This window comes from Xenopus laevis, chromosome 8S (assembly GCF_017654675.1).
Source record: "Xenopus laevis strain J_2021 chromosome 8S, Xenopus_laevis_v10.1, whole genome shotgun sequence".
Classification (NCBI taxonomy): domain Eukaryota; kingdom Metazoa; phylum Chordata; class Amphibia; order Anura; family Pipidae; genus Xenopus; species Xenopus laevis.
Window position 1 is genome coordinate 43299985 of NC_054386.1, and position 24597 is coordinate 43324581.

A 24597-nucleotide genomic window follows, 5' to 3' on the forward strand; every position below is an offset into this window, starting at 1 on the left:
CTCTGTAAAATAAAACAGTAACTTATACTTGATGCAAACTAGGATACAATGAATCCTTATTGTAAGCAAACCAGCCTATTGGGCTCATTTAATATTTACATAATTTTCTAGTAGGCTCAAGATAGCACAGAAAGATCCGTTATATGGAAAACCTAGAGTCCTGAGCATTCTGGATAACAGGTCCCATAAGTGAAATAAGTGGAAATACAAAACTATCACATCTATACAAAAACTCGGTAGTGGGAAAAGTGAAAAGAAATCATCAAGGAATTTACCGTGTATTTACTGTCCTTGCTAAAGGCCCTAATGTGGGCCTAAACGTTGGACACGTGAGTGATGTTTGAATAAAAATCTTTTTGATTGAAAATTCTGGAGTGCTGGTCCGCTTTGAAGATTATATATATATATATATATATATATATATATATATATATATATATATATATATATATATATATATATATATATATATGTTTGTTTGTTTTTGCTCCTGACGAAGATCCCGGTGGGGGATCGAAACGTTGAGGCTTAATAATAAAACATTTTTTGTTTTTCCACTAAAACCCTGTGAGTGCCGCAATCCTTTTTCACTATATATATATATATATATATATATATATATATATATATATATATATATATATATATATATATATATATATATATATGTCCTTGCTAAAGGCCCTAATGTGGGCCTAAACTTTGGACACGTAAATACACAGTTAATTGAGCACACTTCACTTACCACAAGTACAGTGTGCAAAGTGCAATTTTGTTTTTACCCACAACGCAGCAAATTTCCAGAGTAATTGTAGCCATGTGCGGATTTGCATCCAACAAAATTGCATCTATTGCTTTTAAACACAGGCATTTTGGTTGTGCGTTTAGAAGAATTGGACTCACGTTGTAGTTCTCCCCGGGATAAGACTCTAGGCAGAAGTGTGGAACTTATCTTCTTCAATTGGGAGTTTGCTGCATAATGACTTTGTGTTGTCTAGCATTTCGTTCCTGCAGGCATTAAACAGCATAGCCTTCCATGGCAACAGCCTACACTCCTTCACCTAATATTTCTGGCCCACTGTAAAGTCAACTAAAACAAACCCAAACTAAAAGGGACTGTGTGGGTTCTGATTTCAGTACCTTCTGAAAATATTTGCTATGTTTGGCCATTGGGCTGACCAGCATCTACACAGGTGGTGGCACTAGCTCTTGCCCGCCCCCCCCCCCCACAAAAGATATTGAGTGAACCAAATGGAGCAGAAAGGATGTAAGTGGAGTTGCTTTATTGCACCAGCCAGATTAGTACAAGAAAATGATTCAGTAGTATCAAACTAAAGCAGAATAGTAATCATGATCACTAGCAAGGGGTTGAGGCAGGCATGGTGGCTTACTGGTTATTACAAATTTTGCCACACAGAGGGGATCCGAGAATGATTAATTTTTTAGGATATAAATGTCCCCCCTGTGTTTGCATAGTTTTTATACTGGTATTCTCATTTCCTGCCACACATGCATATGAACCTGATAAAAAACTTGTATACTCCATTAGGGCACAGACAGATAGATAAAAAATCTTTGCAAAGAGATGGACAAAAAATACCTGCACTATATAACTAAAAGGATAATAAAGGCAACACAGGCAATGCATTCACATAACACATTCACACAAGGTACCTTGAGCAAATATCTGTCCAGGATTTCCAAGCCACAGCTGGAGCAGATGTTCTTTCCATCTGATGGGACTGAGGATGAGGAGGATGGGGGTGAGCACACAGAAGGGGTGGACGGAGGGCTGGGTGAAGAGTGATCCTCTTTCTCCAAACTACATGGCATATTTTCATCATCTGAGTGAGACTGATAAAAACATAAAATAAAAAACTATTCTCAAGTTATAAATAATTATACATACACATTAGAGAGCTGCTGTATTGGTTATTTTTATATTGATGTTGCGTTATTTTTGTATTATATTTAATGTCTCAATGCATATCAAATGTAGTGTGAACAACAATTTGCAATCAGAAATCACATCGAGTTTTTTCTCTGTTGAGGTTATGTCAATTCTAATAAAGCAATAAAGTGTTCTTAGACTCCCATCTCAACTTTGCTGCAATACTGGAACAGAAAGTAACCCAATTTATATAGTTAGGTATTGAATTTGTAGTAGTCAGAAGCTGCAATTTCTTGCAAGCCTCGGATGCAAACAAAAAGGCCTTCCAACTACACTCATATATAAATCACAACAGATCACCTAAATCTAGATTACAGATGAACACTTATTTTATGTCGTAGATATTCTAGGAACATATAGTGGCTATTAAGCCATGATTTTATGTTTGTGACTTATGGCTTGGGGGGGGTCCATGGCTAAATGTTAGGCTTCAAAGGTGGGATTGAATCAAATAAGTTTAAACGTCAATGTCTACCACATTTATAGATTAAGAGTTAATGTGGTATTTGTTACAAGAAAGGTTCAGGAGAAGGGAACTGCCGGGAGTAACGCCCATTATGTCTGCATGTAACTACCTTTCTGTTTAACGAAACTAGTGTTGCCATCTCATTCATGCTGCAGGCATATTGTTTTGTTGACAAACCAGTTAATTTGTAATGGCCTGGTTATGATTATTATTATTCCTACAGGACTCTGTAGGAACCTACAGGGTTATACTCCAGCAATAATTTCTTGTGTAGTCAGTAAAGAATGATTCATTGTCCCCTTGATAAGTAAGTCCCCTTACAAAATATTATATAAGAAACACTTTAATAAAATACTGGGTGCTAATGGAGACTAGAAGTGATAAATAAATATAGCAACTTTTGCCTACAATAAAATTGGTTAATGCTCATGAGCCAGTAGGGTCCATAAAAATCAGGACAAAATATTAGGATATACACATATAAGATTTCTTATCTGAAAACTGATTATACAAAAAACTTTGAATTATGGGAAGGCCATTTCCCATAAAGTTCATTTTAAGCAAATAATTCTCATTTTACAAAAAGGATTTCCTTTTTCTCTGTAATAATAAAACAGTGCCTTTTACTTGATGGTAACAGAGTTCCATGAATCCATATTGGTGACAAAACAATCCTACTGGGTTTTAGTATACTTTCTATAGGTATGGGTATCCAAATTATAGAAAGACCCAGTTCCCAAGCATTCTGCATAATAGATCTTATACCTTTATAAAAGGCACTTTTTATTTTTCAATGTTTATAAACTTTGAATATGCCATAATGAAACAAAGCTGGTATCATTATTATTCGAGGTTTTTAAACAAGCATAATGGCAGAATCATCATAACATCAATCACATATTTATCTTGGCACAATTTGGTGCAATTTTCAACCTTTAGAAATATGTGGCAACCTCTATATGCAAAGTCTGTTAAGAGGTTCAGGCCAAGGCAAAGCCAATATCAATATGTTACATAGAGCCCAAAAGGTGTACAATTATACATCATTCCCATCAGGCCCTGCCTCAGTGGAGCTTAAGGCCCCCATACACGGGCCGATATAAGCTGATGATGGAGTCTGCAGCTTATTGGCCCTTGTGTGGGGCCATCCGACGGGCTTCCCCGATCAAGATCTGGCGCAAAAGTCGGCCAGATCTCAATGGGGCAGGTTATGCATGTATGCGGCCCTGCGATCCGACTGCCCGTATCGGATCCATTATGATCCGATTGTTGGGCCCTAGGGCCCACAATCGGATCAGCTCGATATCACCCACTTCATTGTGATATCGGCGATGTCGCCAAATGATCGGATCTCTACGTCTATGGCCACGTTTACAATCTCAGACACAGTAGGGGCAAGCACAAGTACCAGATGAAACTCAGACAGACACAGTGAGAGTAATCTTTAAACAATAGGTCAACCTCAATAATTAAGCCGAATGCTCTTGCATAAAAATTGTAATTCTTATACTCTAATGCAGTATTTATTGCTCTTTGGCTATTGTGGCCTTTCCACAAACTGACCTGTCCCTACTTCTTCACTATGTACCCACTCTTCTAAATGGTAGCTTCCAAGATCTTACGCTGAAACACCTCTGTGTATTCCTTAAAACCATGTCCACAACATTTTGAAGACATGGGTACAGAAACTTGTGGAATATATATGGATGTGACTGCCATGGTTATATTAAGAACTTCTGATGAGCTATTCAGTAGTCCAAGAGGTTTGTGTAGGTTTGCCACCTGTCCAGATGTGACCCGGACAGCCTGGTTTTCAGAAGGGCTGCCCGAGTCAAGACAGTCTGCCCAGTTTTTTCAGATAAGGATAACTGGACAGGATCTCCCTTCATCCACATGGTGATCAGCCAATCTCTGATTTCCACATCATATGCCTGCCCCTGTGATGTTGCTCGCTCCACCTACAAAGTCACTGACCCATGCCCCTCTGATATCATGACTCCGCCCCCTGTCCAGATCATGGGCCACTGAAAAGTGGCAACCCTAGGTGTGTGATCAATGTTTTCTCTAATTCCTTTTCGGATATGTGCACGGAAAAAATATTTTGTACGCACATTTTAAAACTGTGTGCAGGTCAGAATAAATGCTAAATTTTGAATTTTCACACAAATGACTTTGTGCACACGACAATTTGTTATGTGCTCTGGCCTCAAACATTTGTGTGCACATGCATGAGTGCACACCTTAAAGGGGAACATTGTATGTGATACACAGTATACACACTATTTGCAAAGCCTGAAGTGCAACTACAAATAACCTAATCACTGGCAACTTACCAACAGGATGTAGAAAGACCAGAAAATATTTAATGATGGCAACAACCAGGAAGTAACTTTTTTATCAGAAACATCTGGTTTGGCACAGCACCACCTTCAAATATCTTTTCTTGCCCCTCAACATGTCCAGTATGAGATGCAATAGGTTTATCCATTGAAATTGATCCCTATAGTGCTATATCAATCATTTCTTTAACCTACAGAGAGAACTGTGCAATTTTGCTTCCCAATATGAAGTGTACTTCACAAGGGAAATATAGTACAAAAAGATTCCTAGTGTAGAAAGCAAAACCATGCTTTCTAAACTATAGCAGGTCTCTTTACACTATTATGAGTGGCTTGTTGCTGTTTATGGTAATGTGTTGTCCAGCTTGCCTCATGGCAGATACAGCATTTATTTTGCAGTTGTGCTTTTTAAAATCCATCTCTTGGATTGTAGGACTACAATACCCATCCTACTTTCACCTTTGATAATATGCTGAAAAATGCTGGGAGCAACACTGATATGTAAGGTTTATGTACCTTCTTACAAATTATAAAATGCCTATATTCACTCAACATAGTCTTCCTTTATGTAAACTTGTAAAATGCTTTGTTGATCACCAGAACAGTCTGCAATTTATGGAAATGGGAGTTTCTACTGTCTAGGGTATGAAATCATGTTTACCTCATAACATATATGGCTTCCATGTTAACATTACAGTAAAAATATCTCAAATCAACTACATTGCAATAATGGAACATGACTGTAATCTAATTAATAGTTGGCTTGACTTTGAATTCTGACTCTCCTTCATCCTCTGTTCTGAGTGACAGCCCTGCAATTATCTTGATTTCTACTGCAACACTGATGACCACTATCAAGTTTGGACATCTTACTTTCTTCATCTAACACCCCTTCTTATTCTCCAGCAATGGGTACCCATCAGGATGTTTGCTTCCTTGATCTAGTTTGCACCAGAAACAAACCTTTTCCACAATGGTGTAGTTACCGGGGGTGCAGCTGCCACAATTGCACCCAGGTTTGCAGCCCTTAAGGGTCCACTAGAGTCGTGATAAGTCTTATCTTGGACAGCAGGGCAGGGGGAAAATTTTCAGAGCACAAGTGAGCAAAGATCCAGGCAAACCTGCACTAGAAAAGGGGATGAGGGTATCAGGAATCATAGCTCCTTATATACAGTGACTGATCAGCATATTTAAAGCAGTGGTTAGTGTAAAAGCAAAGAAAGGATAATAAGGCAGATCGATTAGTCACACTTTGGTCTTAAATATCACTTCCATGCAGATGACATGCAGATATAATTAGACTTAACTTTATTAACCAATGAACCTATATCTCCCTTAGTTTTATTGATTAACTAGATGTATTAAGCTATCTCCTCTTGGATCAATGCCACCTTAAACTGAACCTAACTAAAATGTATCCAATAGTTGTCCATTCTTCTCCCGATTTTAGGATTCCTAATGACAGCATGAAGCATGGTGGTAATCTTAGACCATTCCCTATCTATTCTTTCATCAATGCCACTGCCCAAACCTGTTGCATTTTGCTTTGTAATATGCACAAGATATGTCCCTTTCTGACTCAAGCAATATCCTTTCTAACTCAAGCAATATGCTAAAACCCTGATCCATGCCCTTCATCTCTGGCAGATATGACATCGCTAAGCAAAGCTCAGAGTTAACATCTGCTCTAGAGTTTCGTTAAATATTTTGTCGCAAAATACGCTTTGCAATTGCAAAATTTTATTATACACTGCAAAAAGTAGTTTAGTAGCAAATTTTGTGAGGAACTGAGGTCTGAAATCAGGCAAAAAGGTCACAAACATGGTCTCAATAACTTTTTTGCTCTAACAAAGCATAGTACATTCCCCCATTAGAATTTTGCACCTGACTGCTTATCAGTCTCCTGGAAAACCACCTTTTCCCCTTGCAATCAAATTTAAATTCTGATACTAGAATCCTTCCTCCGTCTCTTGAAAGGGGACCCTTGTAATTCCTGGCTGCATGGTAAGCAATAAATAGCATACAAAATCTGTCTACGAACCAGCAAAGTACTATTCTACTCCTTATTCTTCTTCATTGTATCCCTGTATATTACTCACAGTCTCCTCTGTTCCTCTCACTGCCATTGGTTGTCTTAACCCAGTGGTCCGCAACCAGTGGCTCGTGAGCAACATGTTGCTCCCTAGCCCCTTAGATGTTGCTTCTAGTGGCCTCAAAGCAGGTGCTTACTTTTGAATTCCAAGCTTGGAGGCAAGTTTTAGTTGCATAAATACCAGGTTTATGGCATACTGATCATCCTGTAGACTGCCAGTTCACATAGGGGCTACTATGCATTAATACATAATTATCTCTTCCTAAACCTCATCTCCAGTGTAAACAACCCCAACTTGACATTTTGTGTTCCACAAACACTTTCATAAACAATTTTGGTCTACTGAAGTCACCTAAGAGCACTGGAGACAAATATATAAATATATTGTGTATATATATATATATATATATATATATATATATATATATATATATATATATATATATATATATATATATATATATATATATACAGGTATATATATATATATATATATATATATATATATAATTCCCCAAAATCACAGCACTCACGATACGTAGATTTGCATTGCCTGGGTGCACACCACGTTGTTCAACATGTTATCCTCCCAAAAAGCAGCCGCACTCACAGGACTTGTCCAGAATATAAATGCTTTTATTTAGAAAAAAATAAAAGCATTTATATTCTGGACAAGTCCTGTGAGTGTGGTTGCTTTTTGGGAGGTATATATATATATATATATATATATATATATATATATATATATATATATATATATATATATATATATTCCCACAGATGGCCGCATGACAAGGAAAGTTCCACTTAGACATCAGATCAAATAAAGAAGAAAGAAACATTTTGATTCCTTACTGGAATCTTCGTCAGGGAAGGAGATATGCCTGTGAACAGAGTCACTCTGTGGGAATATTCGAATTTTATAAAGACTGGATTCTCATGGTTGTGCGTTCCTAACCGCTGGAACTATATATAAATATTTATACATATGCTCAAAATCTTGCAGCTACAGCCAAGCTTATTATCTACAAGGACTCCAAGGTCATTCTCCATTATGGATTTCATAACACAATCTTCCCATGTGCATCACCGTACATTCATCAATGAATCTCATCTGCCACTTAGCCCCCGTGCCAGTTTGTCAAGAATCTGCTGCAAAGATGCCACATCTTGATAGATTAAATTGGGTTGCATAGTTAGAGTCATCTGCAAACACTGATACATTACTTACAATACCCTCCCCTTAGTTAATAATGGACAAATTAAACAAAAAAGGGCCAAATACAGAACCCTGTGGGACCCCACTAAGAACATTTCTCCAAGCAGATAAAGTACTATTAACAACCACCCTCTGTACCTGATATTGTAGCCAGTTTCCTATCCTTGTGCAAAGAATGTTACCAGGACCAACAGACCATAGTTTAGAAATCAGTAGTTTATGTGGCACTGTATCACATTCTTTGGCAATAGCAAATAGACCACATCTACTGCTTCAAACTGTTAAACTTCTTTCTAACCTCATCATGAAAAGCAATAAAAAAAATTCTGGCATGACCTATGCTTTGTAATGCAATGCTGATAATACCATTCTTCAGAGTATAATCTTGAATGTGATGTAATTACTTGCCCACCACAGATATCAAAGGACTGGCCTATAATTGCAAGTTCAAATTCCTTTAATATTCTGAAATCACATAAATTTTCCTCCAATCTATAGTTCTCTAAATACCCAAGTGTGTATTCCATCTGGCCCTGGTGCCAGTGGCGGAACTACCGGGGGAGCAGGGGGTGCGAGCGGGCCAGGGCCCGCACCCCCTCAGGGCCCCCCGGCAGTCAGTTCGCTGCTGAAAATGCGGCCAAATGTGGCCGTACGGAGGGGACGGGGCCCGGCTGCGTGTCACGCACCAGGGCCCGCCCCCCTCTAGGATCGATACTGCCTGGTGCCATGTTCACATTTATTTGAGTAAATCTTTAAGTACTATATCCTGTGTCAACCACTGACTAGATTGCGCTGTGTGCATCTTAAAACTCTGACTCTTCTATTATACACTAAAAAATAATAAAAAATAACTAATTCAGCTTCTTTCTGTATATTTTATAACCACATTCTTCCCATTATTTAATTGAGCCACCCACTCAACCTACATCTTTTTACTACAGGTATAGGACCTGTTATCCAGAATGCTCGAGACCTCGGGTTTTCTGGATAATGGATCTCCCATACTCAACCTGCATCTTTTTACTACAGGTATAGGACTGGTTATCCAGAATGCTCAGGACCTGGCGTTTTACTGATAATGGATCTTTCTATAATGTAGATCTTTATACTTTATGTCTATAATCATGTAAACATTAAATAAACCCAATAGGCTGGTTTTGCTTCCAATAAGAATTCATTATATCTTAGTTTGAATTAAGTACCAGTTTCTGTTATTATTACAGAGAAAACTGAAATAATTTTAAAAACCTGGATTAAATGGATAAAATTCTATGGTAGACTGCCTTTCCATATTTTGTAGCTTTCTGTATAATGGTTTTCCAGAAAACAAATCCTATACCTCTGGTAGCACTCTGTATTAAATCCTCCTTTTCAGAATTTTGTGCAGTTGCGCCTATGGATGCAGGGCAACCCTGAAGCTACTGTCCTCTTCAAACCAGACAGGAGCTCCAGGGTTCCCAAAGCAGCCTGCAGCCTGCAGCCATCTCTGCAGAGCAGTTGCTCTGAAAGAACAGGGCATACATATGAATGTCACATAAATGTCAGAATTGGTATGGTATGCCAACCAGATGCATTGGCTGCAATTGTGGTAAACGCATTTCCCCTTGGCCACCTCAATTACACCATGGGAAAAACATAGTGAAATTGCACTTGCAGACTGCACTTGTGTCTAAAGTTTGCCCAGGTCCAGTAAACCAAAAAGACCAATAAACCCAAAACAACCAATAAGCTGTTAACTGGCCTCCTCTAATTATTGAAAGCACACATTGAAGAAAGTAAAGGTGAAGGGGGTTGGCTTTTCAGCACAGCAGCAAAACTGAAACCCTATGAGGCTTAATGTCATTTACTCAATCCGCTGCTGCAAAATCTTTCCCTTCAACGCTTGTTTCCAGAGCACTTGTGCCAGGAAATTTGAGTGCAGCCTATATCTAACACAAGGTGTAAGGGCCAGCACTGCTAGCGCAAAGCAATCCTTCATGTATTGTATGCCATAAGGCAGGAGCTAAGTAGTGGACCCGGTTGTGTCCGGCCTTTGCTCCATAACTTGCATGGCTAAATGATGTGCAAGTAAAGTGGTGGGTAGAGGTTTGTACAAGCCACGCGAAACATTTACTGGGTTACGTAATAAAAGATAAAGGAGTTTGCTTAGGTACAGTAACCTGTAGCAACCAATCAACAGGTAGGATTTACTGATCACCTGTTTGAAACACCAAAATTACACTAAAACAATCCCTTTTAAAAAACATCAGATCTGTAAATGCATATCCAACTTAAAAGTTAATGGTGCATTATAATGTTTGCTCTGGGGTATATTTCTGCCAAATAGAGAAAAGCCTGTCACTGCGTGTGCACCTTCCCATGAAAGACAACACATTTTAGGGCCAACATATAGGTGATAGATGGTTTCCATACGCTTCAATGGCAAGCAAACTAAGCAGTGAAAACTCCATCAGGGGAGCAAATGCTCCTTGTGTCATAATACTAAGAGTATAATTGTAAGTTAAAACCCAATATGATGGGTAAATTTAGTTTGAAGATAAAAAATAGAAAATATTTATATATAGTCTATATAGTCAGGTCATTTATATATAGCTATAGTCAGGTGATCCCACTGGTATCTAATAAAAGGGCAGCCAAGTTTGGGAGTTTTACTTTGAAAGCAGCTAGTAAGTTGCAGGTAAAACTTAGTCCCTTTGTAAAATGTATAATTAAGCAATTGAATTCTTAATGAATCAGATGAAAATTGAGCATAGGACTGGACAGATATGGAATGACTTTGACGTAGTTGGCCAGCTTAAATATATTGCAATATATGGACAAATAATCCCTGTTTTGCTTAAAGGGTAAGGTATTTTTCAGTAACAGTATGCACAAAATGTCTCTGTCTTAAATATATTGATAATGGGTTGAGTGCTGAGGACCTCTTGTATTTGTCTATATATATATATATATATATATATATATATATATATATATATATATAATTGGAGACATCGCTGTTTTGAAGGGATCAAATACGCTATGAAAATATCATAAACCCAAATGCTAATTGCAATATTAAATGAAAGTGTTTAGGCAGTTAATTAGGGATCCATCACAATGTTGTAGCTGGCAGGCATTGGATACTTTATTTCTATCAAAGGATGATGCATGTAAATGATTTAAATACACAGAAATTTGTAGTTAGAAATTCATGTTACAATTAAAGCTATATGAGAAAGCTGAAAACAGTTTTCCTTCACATGCCATTTTTTTTACATTTAACATCTTTACTAATTTACCCGTGAAAGAATGCCAAGCATTTATAAATGTGTTTGAGTGTATACGTTTTAAATGTAACTATTAAATGTTTTAGCAAACTTTCTTTTTAATTCCAAGACCTTCAATTATTTCTCTCCCTCATTTGCCAAAGTCACCATATTACAAAATAAAAAATCAAAAACATTATTTAAAAACATTTATTACATAATAATGATAAACAGATCTCTCTGGAATGAAGAACGATGGTGGTGAAATCCTTCAAGAAAATACTGGGTATGTGTATGGCTTCAGAAATAGCCATTAGGTGTGGGCTAATATATAAAACAAAAGTTCCACTGAACTGTCTCTTTATAAGAAATCCACATTTACAGATTCTGCTGCAAATCATGTATTTGGGAAATTAAGTTAAACATGATATAAATATGCACTACGATGAAGGGATGCTTTTACAAAATCTGATTTTTTTTTTTAAAAGCATTAAAATTATTTCATCCATGCAACATTAATAACGTTCATTGCCCAACTCAGGTAACAGTAACCCCTATTGGGTGTTGGTCAGATTCTATAAGCATTTCAGAACAGAAGCTGATTGAATAAATATATACCAAATGGAATGGAATGCCTCTACAAACTTAAACCTTTAATTAGGGGAAAATTGCAAATTGTATCTTCATAATTTATAATAGGGCTCCAACATGTTTTATAAGGCTTTAGGGATTTTTTTCAATGTATTGGATTCTTGGGGGGTGCAATAATTATCAGTTATAAAGGATATAATGAGATAATATTGATAATATTTCAGGATTGGAGGAAATTCTGAGCTTTAGAGATTCTCCATTCATTAGATTCTTGGGGTGAAAAAATTCCCAGTTATAAAAGATAAAGTGAAATAATATTGATAATACTTCAGGATTGAAGGAAATTCTGAGGTTTACATATTTTTCTCCATTCATTAGATTCCTGTAGGTAAATTAATTGCCAGTTATAAAGACTATAGTGAGAGAATACTGATAATATTTCAGGATTGGAGGAAATTCTGAGATTTTGCTCCATTCCTTAGATTCTAGGGGTGCAATAATTCCCAGTTATAAAGGATATATAGAGGATATAGTGAGAGAATATTGATAATATTTCAGGATTGGAGGAAATCCAGAACTTTAGAGATTTTTCTCCTTTCATTAGATTCTTGGATGTGCAATAATTCCCAGTTATATATGACATACTGAGAGATGTGGATTGATAATATTTAAGGAGTGGAATTTAGAGGTAATTAAGAAATCTCATTCTGTTAGATAAAAAAATCTGTTTGTGACTTTTCTTTGCATTGCAGAATATCCAGACAATCGGTATAATACTGGTTATGTATGATCATTGGAATAAATTAATAAAGCCTTCCTCGTATTAGCGCTAAAATCAGATTCAATTTAATGGACTGCAAAATAAGTAGACATTAAATATGACACACTGAATTAAAACGATAAAAGTCATAGGAGATTGGTTCATTTATTTGGCGATCGGTTCGTATATTTGGTGATCGGTTCGTTTATTTGGCGTTTTAGTGTTTTCTTAATATCAACGGAGAAAGAAAAAAGAAATATCAATACTCTGAACCCTGCATTGGATTTAAAACGCTTACTCCAGTTGCGGTTTGGAGGGATCATTGGAGGGTTTCAAAAAAGCCTCCGGACTGCCCAGTAACCCTAATAATAATTATAATAAGGTGGTGTAAGTAACCTCACATTTCTACTCTGCAGAACTGGACACTGTGATAAAGATGCGCTAGGCTTGATGCTAAGATCGCTGCCAAATAGATACACTGTGCCTGGCCCAAGGTGCTGGACACTAATGCGATTGGTGCGTGGGTTGGAGGTCTTGTCAATGGTAAGGAGACAGCAGTTTATGCACTTGTAACTGGAAATGGTATAAAGGGTTAGATGTGCTGGGCTAGGGTGTTAGAGCTGGGGCAAATGCTGCAGTTCATGCTGGGACTGTAGTGGGCATGGTGCTTGGGCAGTGATTTGCTATAAGTTGAGTGGGCATTGTGCGTGGTACTTAGGCTTAGCATTGCGCTGGGTGCCAGGCTGCTACAGTGGGTACTGTTTATTACTGGTACAGCTGTGTGCTGGACAAACACGAGCAATGATACCCTATACTGCTTCTTGCGCTGGGGCTGCCCTCTGCTACACAGATTCAGGAGTCAGAGCCGGTGGTACAGACCGATACTGATTTCAATTCCAATACCATTTGCAAAGAACTTTAAAACTGCCGAAAAATGTTAAATGATGGTATTGGGATGGTTTACTGTGGTGAGGACTGGAGAATCGTTTGCTGCAATGAGGTCTGTGCCTAATGCATGGAAGGTGCTATTCTGGGGTGCTGGGAGCTACTGGGACAATACGATCTATGGCGATGAGAGGGGCTACGTGGTTAAGTGTACAGTTTCTTTACGGAATCCAGAAATATCCAGATTACAATTTATATTCATTGAGCAAAGAAAGGAAAAACAAGATTTAAAAAATCCACTTTCCCCGAAAATGTCTTTACCAGCACTTGCATTGGACCCTCCCACACCCCCCTGCCCCACATAAGAGCGTAATGACTATCTGTCTCATGTAATACTGTCCCTCATGAAAATACAATTCTCACCTGTCACATCTAAACCTAGTTCTACTATGCCTTAAAATAACCCTATGCTTACCGTCTCCTCCAATTGGCTTTACAGAACCCTTCTAATAACCCAGCGATTGTCTGTTATCCTAACGTTCTCTGGTCATAAACACTGTTCATCTATCTCTCCTAGTCCTATGCAGTGTCTCTCCTTCAGTAAATGTGTTTATTGGGTCAGTGGATACCCTCTAGTTAGTGTCACTAAGTACTATGTTCAGATGCCATACTCATCCTCCACAATGCCCTTTATAATTGTCCTCAACTGTACCCCTCAATCAGTCATACAGCACCTTATTTTAACACTGGGATATCCCAGGTTCTCTCTGTTGTCTCTCGTCATAACGCTATGTTTACTCCATCCCCACCCCCATTCCTTTCACTGACCCTCAAAACAGCAATGGACTGATCAGATCAGTCTCCCCTAGTCTCCTAAACCGGACTCTCCAGTCTCCTCTAGTCCCCTACACTGGACTCTCCATTCTCCTCTAGTCCCCTACACTGGGCCCTCCAGTCTCCCCTAGACCCCTACACTGGACTCTCCGTTCTCCTCTAGTCCCCTACACTGGACCCTCCAGACTGCCCTAGACCCCTACACTGGACTCTCCAGTCTCCCCTAGTCCCCTAAACCGGACTCTCCAGTCTCCCCATGTCCCCTACACTGGACTCTCCATTCTCCCCTAGTCCCCTACACTGGACACTCCAGTCTCCCCTAGTCCTAAACTGGACTCTCTAGTCTCCCCATGTCCCCTAAACTGGACTCTCCAGTCTTGCTTAGTGTCCTACACTGGATTCCCTTGTTTTCCATAGTCCTCTACACTGGACTCTCCAGTCTCCCCTAACCCCCTACACTGGACTCTCAATTCTTGCTTAGTGCCCTACACTCGACTCTTTTGTTTTCCATAATCCCCTACACTGGACTCTCGGGCTTTCCTAGTACTCTTATAGGGGGCTCTCCATTCTTCACTAGATACCCTACACTGGGCTTTCCAGTCTTTCCTAGTCCTCTACGCCGGACCTCATAAAAAAACAGCGCTAATTTGTCTCCTATATTCGTTTCCAGCTCCCCTCACAATAATACTACAGTCACCGGTCCCCATAAAGCTCTCCATCACCCTTGAAAGATTACCTGTCCACCCTAGCCCTGTACCCAGTGTCTAATTAACGTTATCTTAACCCACTTCCCCTAGTTCTGTCTAGGGAGACCGCCATAGACACATAGTTGCCGTCTCCCTAGTCATCTCCACTACCCTTACAGTAGCACTGCATTCTATTTGTTTTCCCAAGATCTCTACTACTCCCAGTACTCATAATAAAAATGTCTCGTATGAAAGGTGTTCATAATGGTACATTGCTCATTTAACTTCCCAGTGCCACCCTTATGCCACCTATTTCCTAAAAATGTGCCAGTACCCAAAACGTCCAGTTCTCATGTCATACGCCAGTCCAGTGCTGCAAAAAAAAAAAAGAAACTGCATAAACATATGACACTTACCATCATGTGTGGACTTTTGACATCCAAGCGCCGGGATGCTCCCCTAGGGATCTGCTTATCTTGGGACATCACCTTTCAGGAGACAGAGCCAACAAATGTTCAGCCTGAAGTTGGATTATCCACTGCCCCTTTATATTTCATACAGCCTACACATTTCAGCCTCAAATAACAAATAAGAACTTCTAGTAGGCATTTAAACCATTTGCAACAAAAGAAGTGTCTTTTTAATGAAGCAATTTGAATCTGGATTGATTTTTTTTCCTGCACTTAACCCATGCCTCTTGAGGTAATCGTTTCGTTCCCATGTAATCCAAAGCACAGGAGAAAAAAAACAAACTACCTGCAATTAGAAACTGCTGTAAATGCCCAGAAGAAGTGGCAGCAAGTGTCAATTTCAGCTGTCAATCAGAAAATCCATCAGGCTTCCCAAAGAATTGCAAATCTGATTTTTTTTAAAAACGGTTTGCAATTAAAAGATCAAATTAACTGCCTTATTCAAAATTCAGTGTTTCATTTTTTTGGGTAATCGATTTATTTGGGTTTTTTGCCATAACTATCAGGTCTGTGGGCACCTGGTATGTTACAGTTAATAAAAACGCTTTAGTGTCTTTAGAAACCATCTGAAGCTTGAAGTTATCAAGAGCGAATTTAGTAATAGAATTGCTAAAAGGTTTAAAATATCTAAAAGGAGCGGTGTTATCTGCGACCCCAAAAAACTCACCTTTCCTCCAGAATCCCCTTCTGGATCCAACTTATTCCCCTCGGAATGAGGAGCCAGATTCTCATTTTTCCAGTACATTGGGGGGAAAGAAGGAATGCCTGTGTTATCAGCAGTAATACTATTTTCCAATCTGAAGAATGTACAAATCCTGGCAGGTTTTTGGTTTGTTGTTTTTTAGAACTTAGCGCAAATGTCTCAGCGCTGAGCGACTAGAAGATCCAAAAGTCCCATATCTAGAAGACTAGTGTTCCACAGTAGCTGGAGAAGGGAATGTGTGCGCTGGAAATGGAAAGTTGGGCTACGTCTTTTCGCTTTCCTGTTGGTTGGAGAGGCAGGAAGGGAAGGAACATAAGCGCAAGAAAGGCAGGTCTGCAAATGTCCTGAAGCTCGAGCAGCTTTGAGGTCCACCTTCTAGAACGGAATCAGTAGGGGAGTGGGGAACGTTTACAAATCCACCAAAGGCGATTTCGGTGAGGGCAAACCATGGGGATCTTCCTGCAGCATGGAACGTTTTAACACCGCCACTGTCTGATCGGACCACTTTTGGATAGAAGGATAATTCGAAGGGTAGAATATCTGCAGATGTTCCGATTTGCTCATAATTGCAATCATAACATATTTATTTCAACACTTTAAGGGTACAGGTTTGTTTTTTAGGGAGTCCTGCAAGTCGCCTGCGTTAATGGCGCAAAAGAGGGTCACAAAGATAATTTTTGCGTTTGTTCGTGATGAAACAAAGATTTTAGTTACACCAAGCAGCCACGGGAATAAGGTTGATGTTTCCTAATACATCTGATTTTCATTGGGTTAAACCTCACCCCTTTACCCTCCCAGTTCCCACAAACTCCCCCTCACCTGCGTATAATCGCTGCCATCCGCCCAGATCTGACTGCGGTTTCTGGATCCTGCAAACGAAGATGAGAAAACTCAGTATTGAGAGGGGGGTGAGGGGGGGAACTGGTCCAAAAGTCTTTGCAGCAACGATTTTCCCAAGGCCAGCATGGCACAGAATTTTAACGCACTGATAACCAGACTATTTTTCCGTTTTATTACTTGTCAAGCATAAGCTATTAATTATGTTTATTATCATCTATCGATAGAAAATAACCTCCTTTTTAAATTAGATTTAATCTAAACGAGTGTATTAATTTCGAATCTTTTTGTATGTATTACAAACCAATATATAATATATATTAATTATATAACACATATATATATATATATATATATATATATATATATATATATATATATATATATATATATATATATATATATATATATATAAGCATTTTTTTCACTAGCATATTTCTTTCCTATTATGTTTCTAGGAAATAATTCATCTAATTAGGAAATGCATCTAATTTAGGTATAATAATCGGGATCAGTGATAACGTATCACACTTATCGCTAATATATTGTCTCTTGCTAGGTATTCAGAATAACCATTTCTAAACGGAGTCATCCTTTGAGTTTCTTCACTTTTTGTGTTGGGTAAAACAACATATTTTTGATTTTGGTTAAACAGAAAGTGATAGTTGGCTGATTAGTTTTGGACTACATACAATATGTTTACCCAAAAAAAGCAATGTTTGAAACTTCCTTATGCGAATCTGCCTCTGTATATTTACAGCACACACAAAAGCTGTTGCACAAACAGGGTCTTTACAAAAAGAGCTTCAAACTTCGTTTATTATAAGGGATAAAGACCCCTGTGAGGGTCGAAATGTTGATTTGTTCTATAGAGAGAGAGAGAACAGAAGAAAATTCAATTATATTGGTAAATTCATGCAAAATGCAAACTCCATGTACAATATTTTTCATTGATGGAAGCATTGAAGGAAAAGTCTGAGGACTGATGTTTTTTTTTACTTTACAATATACTGGAGTAATAATAAAGCATATAGCATGCAGAAGGGACAATTACATTTCTCCTCTGGAATAATATATGCAAGATTGCAATCTGACATTGTGAAATATATTTGAAATACCCCTTTCCCAAAGCCTACAAAAAGTTAAGTGACCCCCACCTAAGGCGCATCTTTTATTATAACCATGAGTTAATGGGGCTGTTTGTGTTTTTTTTCTGCCAAAGCAGGCACCCAAATCTCTAGTTTTCATCTCTATTTTAACCCAGGTCATAGGGGGGATTTTGTCCTGTAAATATTTATGTTTCAGAACAACTCATTTCTGACTGAATTATGCAGGCGCAATCAAGAAAGTAGTTATTGGCAGCCTAATCAGCACTGCATCACTCACTTTGAGAAATAAAAATTTATAGGAATGAATGGTACAGGCCATGGGGAGGAGGATTTATATGAGTGGAGCAGAGAATCTGGAATCTAGAAGAAGTAGAGGGGACTGGATGGTTAAAAACTGATATAGCATGGAAAAAAAGTGAATTTCTAGAACTGGAGCATATACAGTGCACCATCTCCCATAAACTCAATTTTATCCAAATAATCCAATTCCTTTTTCTCTGTTATAATAAAACAGTAACTTGTACTTGATCCAAACTAAGACACAATTAATCCTTATTGGAACCAAAACCAGCCTATTGGGTTTATTTAATGTTTACATGATTTTCTAGTAGACTTAAGGTACAAGTACAATATTGGGTTTATTTAATGTTTACATGATTTTCTAGTAGACTTAAGGTACAGAGATCCAAATTACAGAAAGATACGTTATCCGGAAAACCCCATTCTGGATAATGGGTCCAATACCTTTAGTGAAGTCACTACAAATAATAATGACAGCACTCCATCACCCTTGAGAAAGTCGGGATTCATTGAAACGCATTGGGAACAGATTTTTTTTTAATTATTATTATTACATTTTTTATTGGTTTTTACATGCAAATTACAATCCAATGTATTTTGAACCTTATAAAAGTTATAATGTGGCAAGTAAACAGTGGTAGTTCAGTTCCATATATATAATTAGTCACATACATTTTTGTATCTTTTATAATAATTATTAATACCTTTTTTTTTTTAAAAGGTATTTATTTTTTCCAACTTCCAGAAGCATACAAAATAAAGTGCATACAGGAAAAAAGTTAGTACAGATATATTGCATTTCGTATCTCTGAAAGCCGTATTTTGATTTACAACCTTGGGATCCCCAACAAAGAGGTAGGTGACAAGAGTAGAGAAAGAAAGGAGAAGTAGAAAAAGAAGAACAGTGTAGAGAAGAAATAGGGGGGGGGTGGACCAATCTGCACAGGAAACAAAGCAATAAACCAGCAGCACAAGTTATTGAAAGCCTACTTGAGACATTAGGACATTGCAATAAACTATCAACCACATTGAAAACCATATGCAGAGTAGGAATTGGTGTTTGGACAATCCAAATAATGCTAGTCAGCCAGGGTTTAAGTGGGGGCTTCAAGCCAGTCCATTGGTTGGGTCGGAATAGTTACAGTTCTATTAGTATAAGATTCGTTTCGCAACAACCAAAGTGTCCAGATTTTATTGAATTTCGTAGGGCACCCCCTTGCATAATAAATCTGTTCCAGAGCGGGCAGTGTTTGCTCCACCTGAGCTATCCAGATAATTATTAATACCTAATGGTGATTGGGAACAGATTTAACAGATTTTTTTTAAGAACAATTATTCTCTGATAAATTGTAAGTGCAAGATATATTATTTTGAATAAAGATTTTTTTATATTTAATTTTAAAATCTGACATGGGGCTAGACATATTGTCAGTTTCCCAGCTGCCCGAAGTCATGTGACTTGTGCTCTGATAAACTTCAGTCACTCTTTACTGCTGCACTGCAAGTTGGAGTGAAATCATCCCCCCTCCCACCAGCAGCCTCACAACAGAACAATGGGAAGGTAACGAGATAGCAGCTCCCTCATGGGCGAAACTACCGGGGGAGCAGGGGTTGCAACTGGGCCAGGGCATTGGGTAGGAGAAACAATTGCCTGCTAGAAAGCAGTTCCATCCTAAAGTGCTGGCTCATTCTGAAAGCACATGACCAGGCAAAACGACCTGAGATGGCTGTCTACACACCAATATTACAACTAAAACAAAATACACTTGCTGGTTCAGGAATTAAAATTTATATTGTAGAGTGAATTATTTGCAGTGTAAACAGTGTAATTTAGAAATAAAAAATACATCATAAAAATCATGACAGAATCCCTTTAAATATAACTTTTCAAGCCTGAAAATATCATTAAAATAGTAGTAATTGTTGAAAATCATTAATAGAAATGATTGAACATTTGTAGGCATCGTTCCAGTCTTCCTAACACATTTTGTGTATTAAAGGGACTGTTCACCATTAAATTATCTTATCTTTTAGTAGATGTATAGAGTAATATTCTGTGACAGTTTGCAACTTGCTTTAATTTTTTTATTATTTGTGGTTTTTGAGTTATTTAGCTTTTTATTCAGTGGCTCTCCAGTTTGCAGTGTCAACAATCTGGTTGCTAGGGTCCAAATTACCCTAGTAACCATAAATTTGAATAGGAGAGACCAGAATGGAAAGCCGAGAAATAAAAAGTTGAAATAAGAATACATGTGTAGCCTTACAGAGCATTTGTTTTTAAATATGGGGCCAATGACCTCAATTTGAAAGTTGGAAAGAGTTAGGACAAAAAAAAAGCAAAGCATTCAAAAACTATAAAAAATCAAGTTCAACTGAAAAGTTACTTAGAATAAGCAATTCTATAACATACTAAAAGTTAACTTAAAGGTAAGCCAGCCCTTTAAAATACATTTTATTCTATACAAATATTTATGTGGGGAAAATATTTACATACCTGCACTGCCTTTTTTGTCAGGGAATCTGTATGGCCTTTGTGTTCCTTGCACTAAAATCTGAAATGGAAACTAAAGTCACATTCTCCCAATCCCTGAAAACACAAGTCCCATTCTACTTCCTGATCCCTACGAACACAATTAAAACAAATCACCAGTCGACTGAGAAGCCTGCTGTATAAAAAAAATAATTCCCTCCCCCTAACTGCAGTCTGTTGAGCTTTCAGCTACAGTCTCTTAGGGAGGAACTCCAAGTGTGATTTTGGCGTTATCCAACGTGCTGCGCAAAAACGCAGGCATCAAGTCGGATGCGACAGAAATTAGGTAAGCAACAGGAACGTCGGATGGTGTTGCAGTGTTCGTCCCATGCGACACAACTGTCGGATGCAGACGCTGCACACTGCGTCTGCATCCGTCAGTCATATCGTGTCGGATGAACGCTGCAACTTAATCTGACATTTCAGTCTCTTACCTTATTTCCGTCACATCCGACTTGATGCCTGCCTTTTTGCTCAGCGCGTTGGATCACGCCGAAATCGTCTGTGGAGTTCTCTGTATAATGTAGCTGGGGGAAGGTAGGGGTTTGTTTATACAGAAGGCTACAGGTATAGGATTCGTTATGCAGGAAACCATTGTCCAGAAAGCTTTGAATTACAAGAAAGACATCTCCCATATACTCTTTTAATTAAATAATTCAAAAAAAAAAAAAAAAAGATTTCCTTTTTCTCTATAATATAGGTATGGGATATGTTATCCGGAAACCCCTTAGGGGTGAGGAATATGTCAAATATAAATGGAACATGCAAATGGAAGTATGTAAAGGTGTGGTTAAGATAGACCTGATATTTTGTCTGCAGAAGTGAAATGATTCTGAACCTTTTTGAAAGCAAGAAATCTTATTTAGATCAGTGGAAAAGACATTAGGGTATAAAATGAAATAACTGAAAAAAAAACATGCTGCTCCAATCAACTAGAAGAACACGGTTTTTATTCAGCAGATCTCCAGTTTGCATTTTTAGCAATCTGGTTGCTGGGGTGATTTGGACCCTAGCAACCAGAATGCTTAAAATGCAAACTGAAGAGCTGCTGCATAAAAACATATTTAAATAAAAGAATGGAATATGAATAGGAGAGAGCCTGAATAGAAAGACAAATAGTACAAATTAGCCTTACGGAGCATTTGTTTTTTTTAGATGGGGTCAGTGACCCCCATTTGAAAGCAGGAAAGAGTCAGAAGGAGAAGGCAAATAACTCAATGAAGGCCAATTCTAGAGTTGCTTATTCATTCTATAACATAATAAAATTAATTAGTCATAATAAAAAACTTAAAGGTGAACCATCCCTTAAACAAAGACATTTATGGAGGTTAGTAACAGGGTGTTAGCGGTTGATTTAGAGAGGAATTCCACGGCGATTTCGGCGCGATCTGACGTGCTGTGCAAAAATGCAAGCGTCAAGTCAGATGCGACGGAAATAAGGTAAGAGATGAAAATGGATGAAGTTGCAGCGTTCATCTGATGCAACACAACTGTCAGATGCAGCGTGCAGCGTCTGCATCCAACAGTCGCATTGCGTTGGACGGACAATGCAACACCGTCCAACGTTCCTGTTGATTACCTTATTTCCGTCGCATCCGACTTGACGCTTGCATTTTTGTGCAGCGCATGGGATCATGCCAAAATCGCCAGTGGAGTTCCTCCCTTACACAGGTAATAGAATTATAAAATGTGAAATTAATTGAAGAACAAGAAGAGACGAACAATGGAGAAAGGCAAAATGTGACCCTAATGTAATCAAATCAATAAAAAGAATGTTTTAATACAGTCAGGAATATAGAAACAATAATGAGGATTACAGGAGTCCTTTATCTATAAGTGTTGTAACTTACATCTCCCAGTAGCATTTGATAGCTTGGAAGCATAAGGCATGACATTTCTGATGGTAATTTATCAGGCAGATTACATCCAAAGGGGATACTGTAAGATGACAGTTCTAAGGTCTCAAACAAAGCTAGGGTGCTGCACGAATACTGCTTTTTTAATCAGTGTTATTTGGAGGCCCTGGACTTTATGTGGTGTAGAGTCAACCTCATGTGGGGACTTTTGATGGATGGTATAGCAAGTCTGAGTCAGGTTGCAATCAGAGTAGTCCCATAATACAAAGGGGGTTGTGGGTGAATTTTTCGGTAAAAGCGTCTCCTAACCAAAGCATTGGTTTCACAGAATTCCCCCCCTCCCCCCTGTAATTTTTTTTGAGGGCAGATCTCAAAGAGCATTTGTTAAGACTCCAGACCAGAGCCGGGCCAGGCTTCCTAGGCACCCTGATCGGTCGTGGGACCAGGCAAGCGCTCGTGCACGCATCAATACGCGCGTGTGCAGATAGTCTGGGAAATAGCACAGACAGTCGGGGAGAGAGGGAACCGGACATGGAGTAGGTGACAGAGAAGGTGCATGCCTGGCGCCCCCCAGCTTTGCGCCATAGGCTCGTGCCTACTCTACCAACCCCTCCGGTATCTTTGAAAAATGAAAAACTTTACTCAAATGCCATAGGCAACGTTTCGGGCTACGCAGGCCCTTTGTCAAGCCATTAATTAACAGTGTCTAAATGTGCTTAAATACCCACCACAGGGAGAAGTCACACCATTCCACCTCCATATTACCCATGAGTCACAGTGAGCTTTTTCCATATGAAATTACATTCAATGTACCAAATTAACCCATATATTAAATGTCTCATAATCATATATTGTTACAAAAAAGTGGATTGTGAAAAGTGCTAAATATAACAGGTAATAGATAAACATCGTTTTAAACAGGGACACAATGTATTAAAATCCTTTTAAATAACCTTTGCAACATAAGTATCCTTTTGTTGAGAGCGGATATAGGTCCACAAAAGAAACTTCTACAACAATTTTTAGGAACCCCCCAAAAGGGGACATTCCCTTGCTTATCTTGTGCACATTGCAATAATATTACTAAAGGGAATTTTACCCATACGGGTAAAAATATTTTGATTAATAAATACTATACTTGTGAGTCCAGGTTTGTGGTTTACCTGATTAAGTGCCCATGTGGGTTAGCGTATGTGGGTGAAATGACACAGAAGGTGAAAGAAAGGATAAAGCAACATAAATCTAACATACGCTGTAAATTGTTGCATCTACTGATACCCGCACATTTTCATGAAATATACGGTTTCACAACTACGATATCAGGTTATTGATAATGTGGAGCCATTAAGACATGGCGGTGACAGACAACAAATCCTTAAGAAATTAGAGATGAGTTGGATCAATACATTGGGCACTCTAACGCCAGGTGGTTTCAATAGAGAATATACACCTATGTTATTTATATAAGTAAGTGCTTGAAGTTGACTTTATTGATATGCTTGTTTTTAACATGTGTGTTTATAGATTTAAAATGACTACTATATAATAATTGTATTTCTATTTTTATTGTGTTATAGGACAGTGAAATTTAAAGATATGGGAGCTCCTGATTCAAAGTAATTCTGGGGTATCAGTTCCCTGAATTCAGCATTGGAGCCAGAGATAAGTAAAATCAAGAGGTCTAATATTGAGATAAAGCAAAGTAAGGTTTCCTGTCCTTG

The 24597-nt window shown here is 38.2% G+C and overlaps 1 protein-coding gene across 1 annotated transcript in view; it reads right to left on the reverse strand.

Moving 5' to 3' along the window:
* Positions 1-17284, reverse strand: part of lhx6.S (LIM homeobox 6 S homeolog) — a 60130-nt gene extending 42846 nt beyond the window's left edge. Inside the window, exons 1-3 of the mRNA XM_041574811.1 lie at positions 16209-17284; positions 15488-15559; positions 1675-1854 (exon numbers count right to left, since the gene is read on the reverse strand). Coding sequence (XP_041430745.1) covers positions 1675-1854; positions 15488-15559; positions 16209-16286 — 330 coding nt within the window. The 5' untranslated portion in view covers positions 16287-17284. The remainder of the gene's footprint in view (positions 1-1674; positions 1855-15487; positions 15560-16208) is intronic.
* Between the last annotated feature and the right edge of the window lie 7313 nt (positions 17285-24597).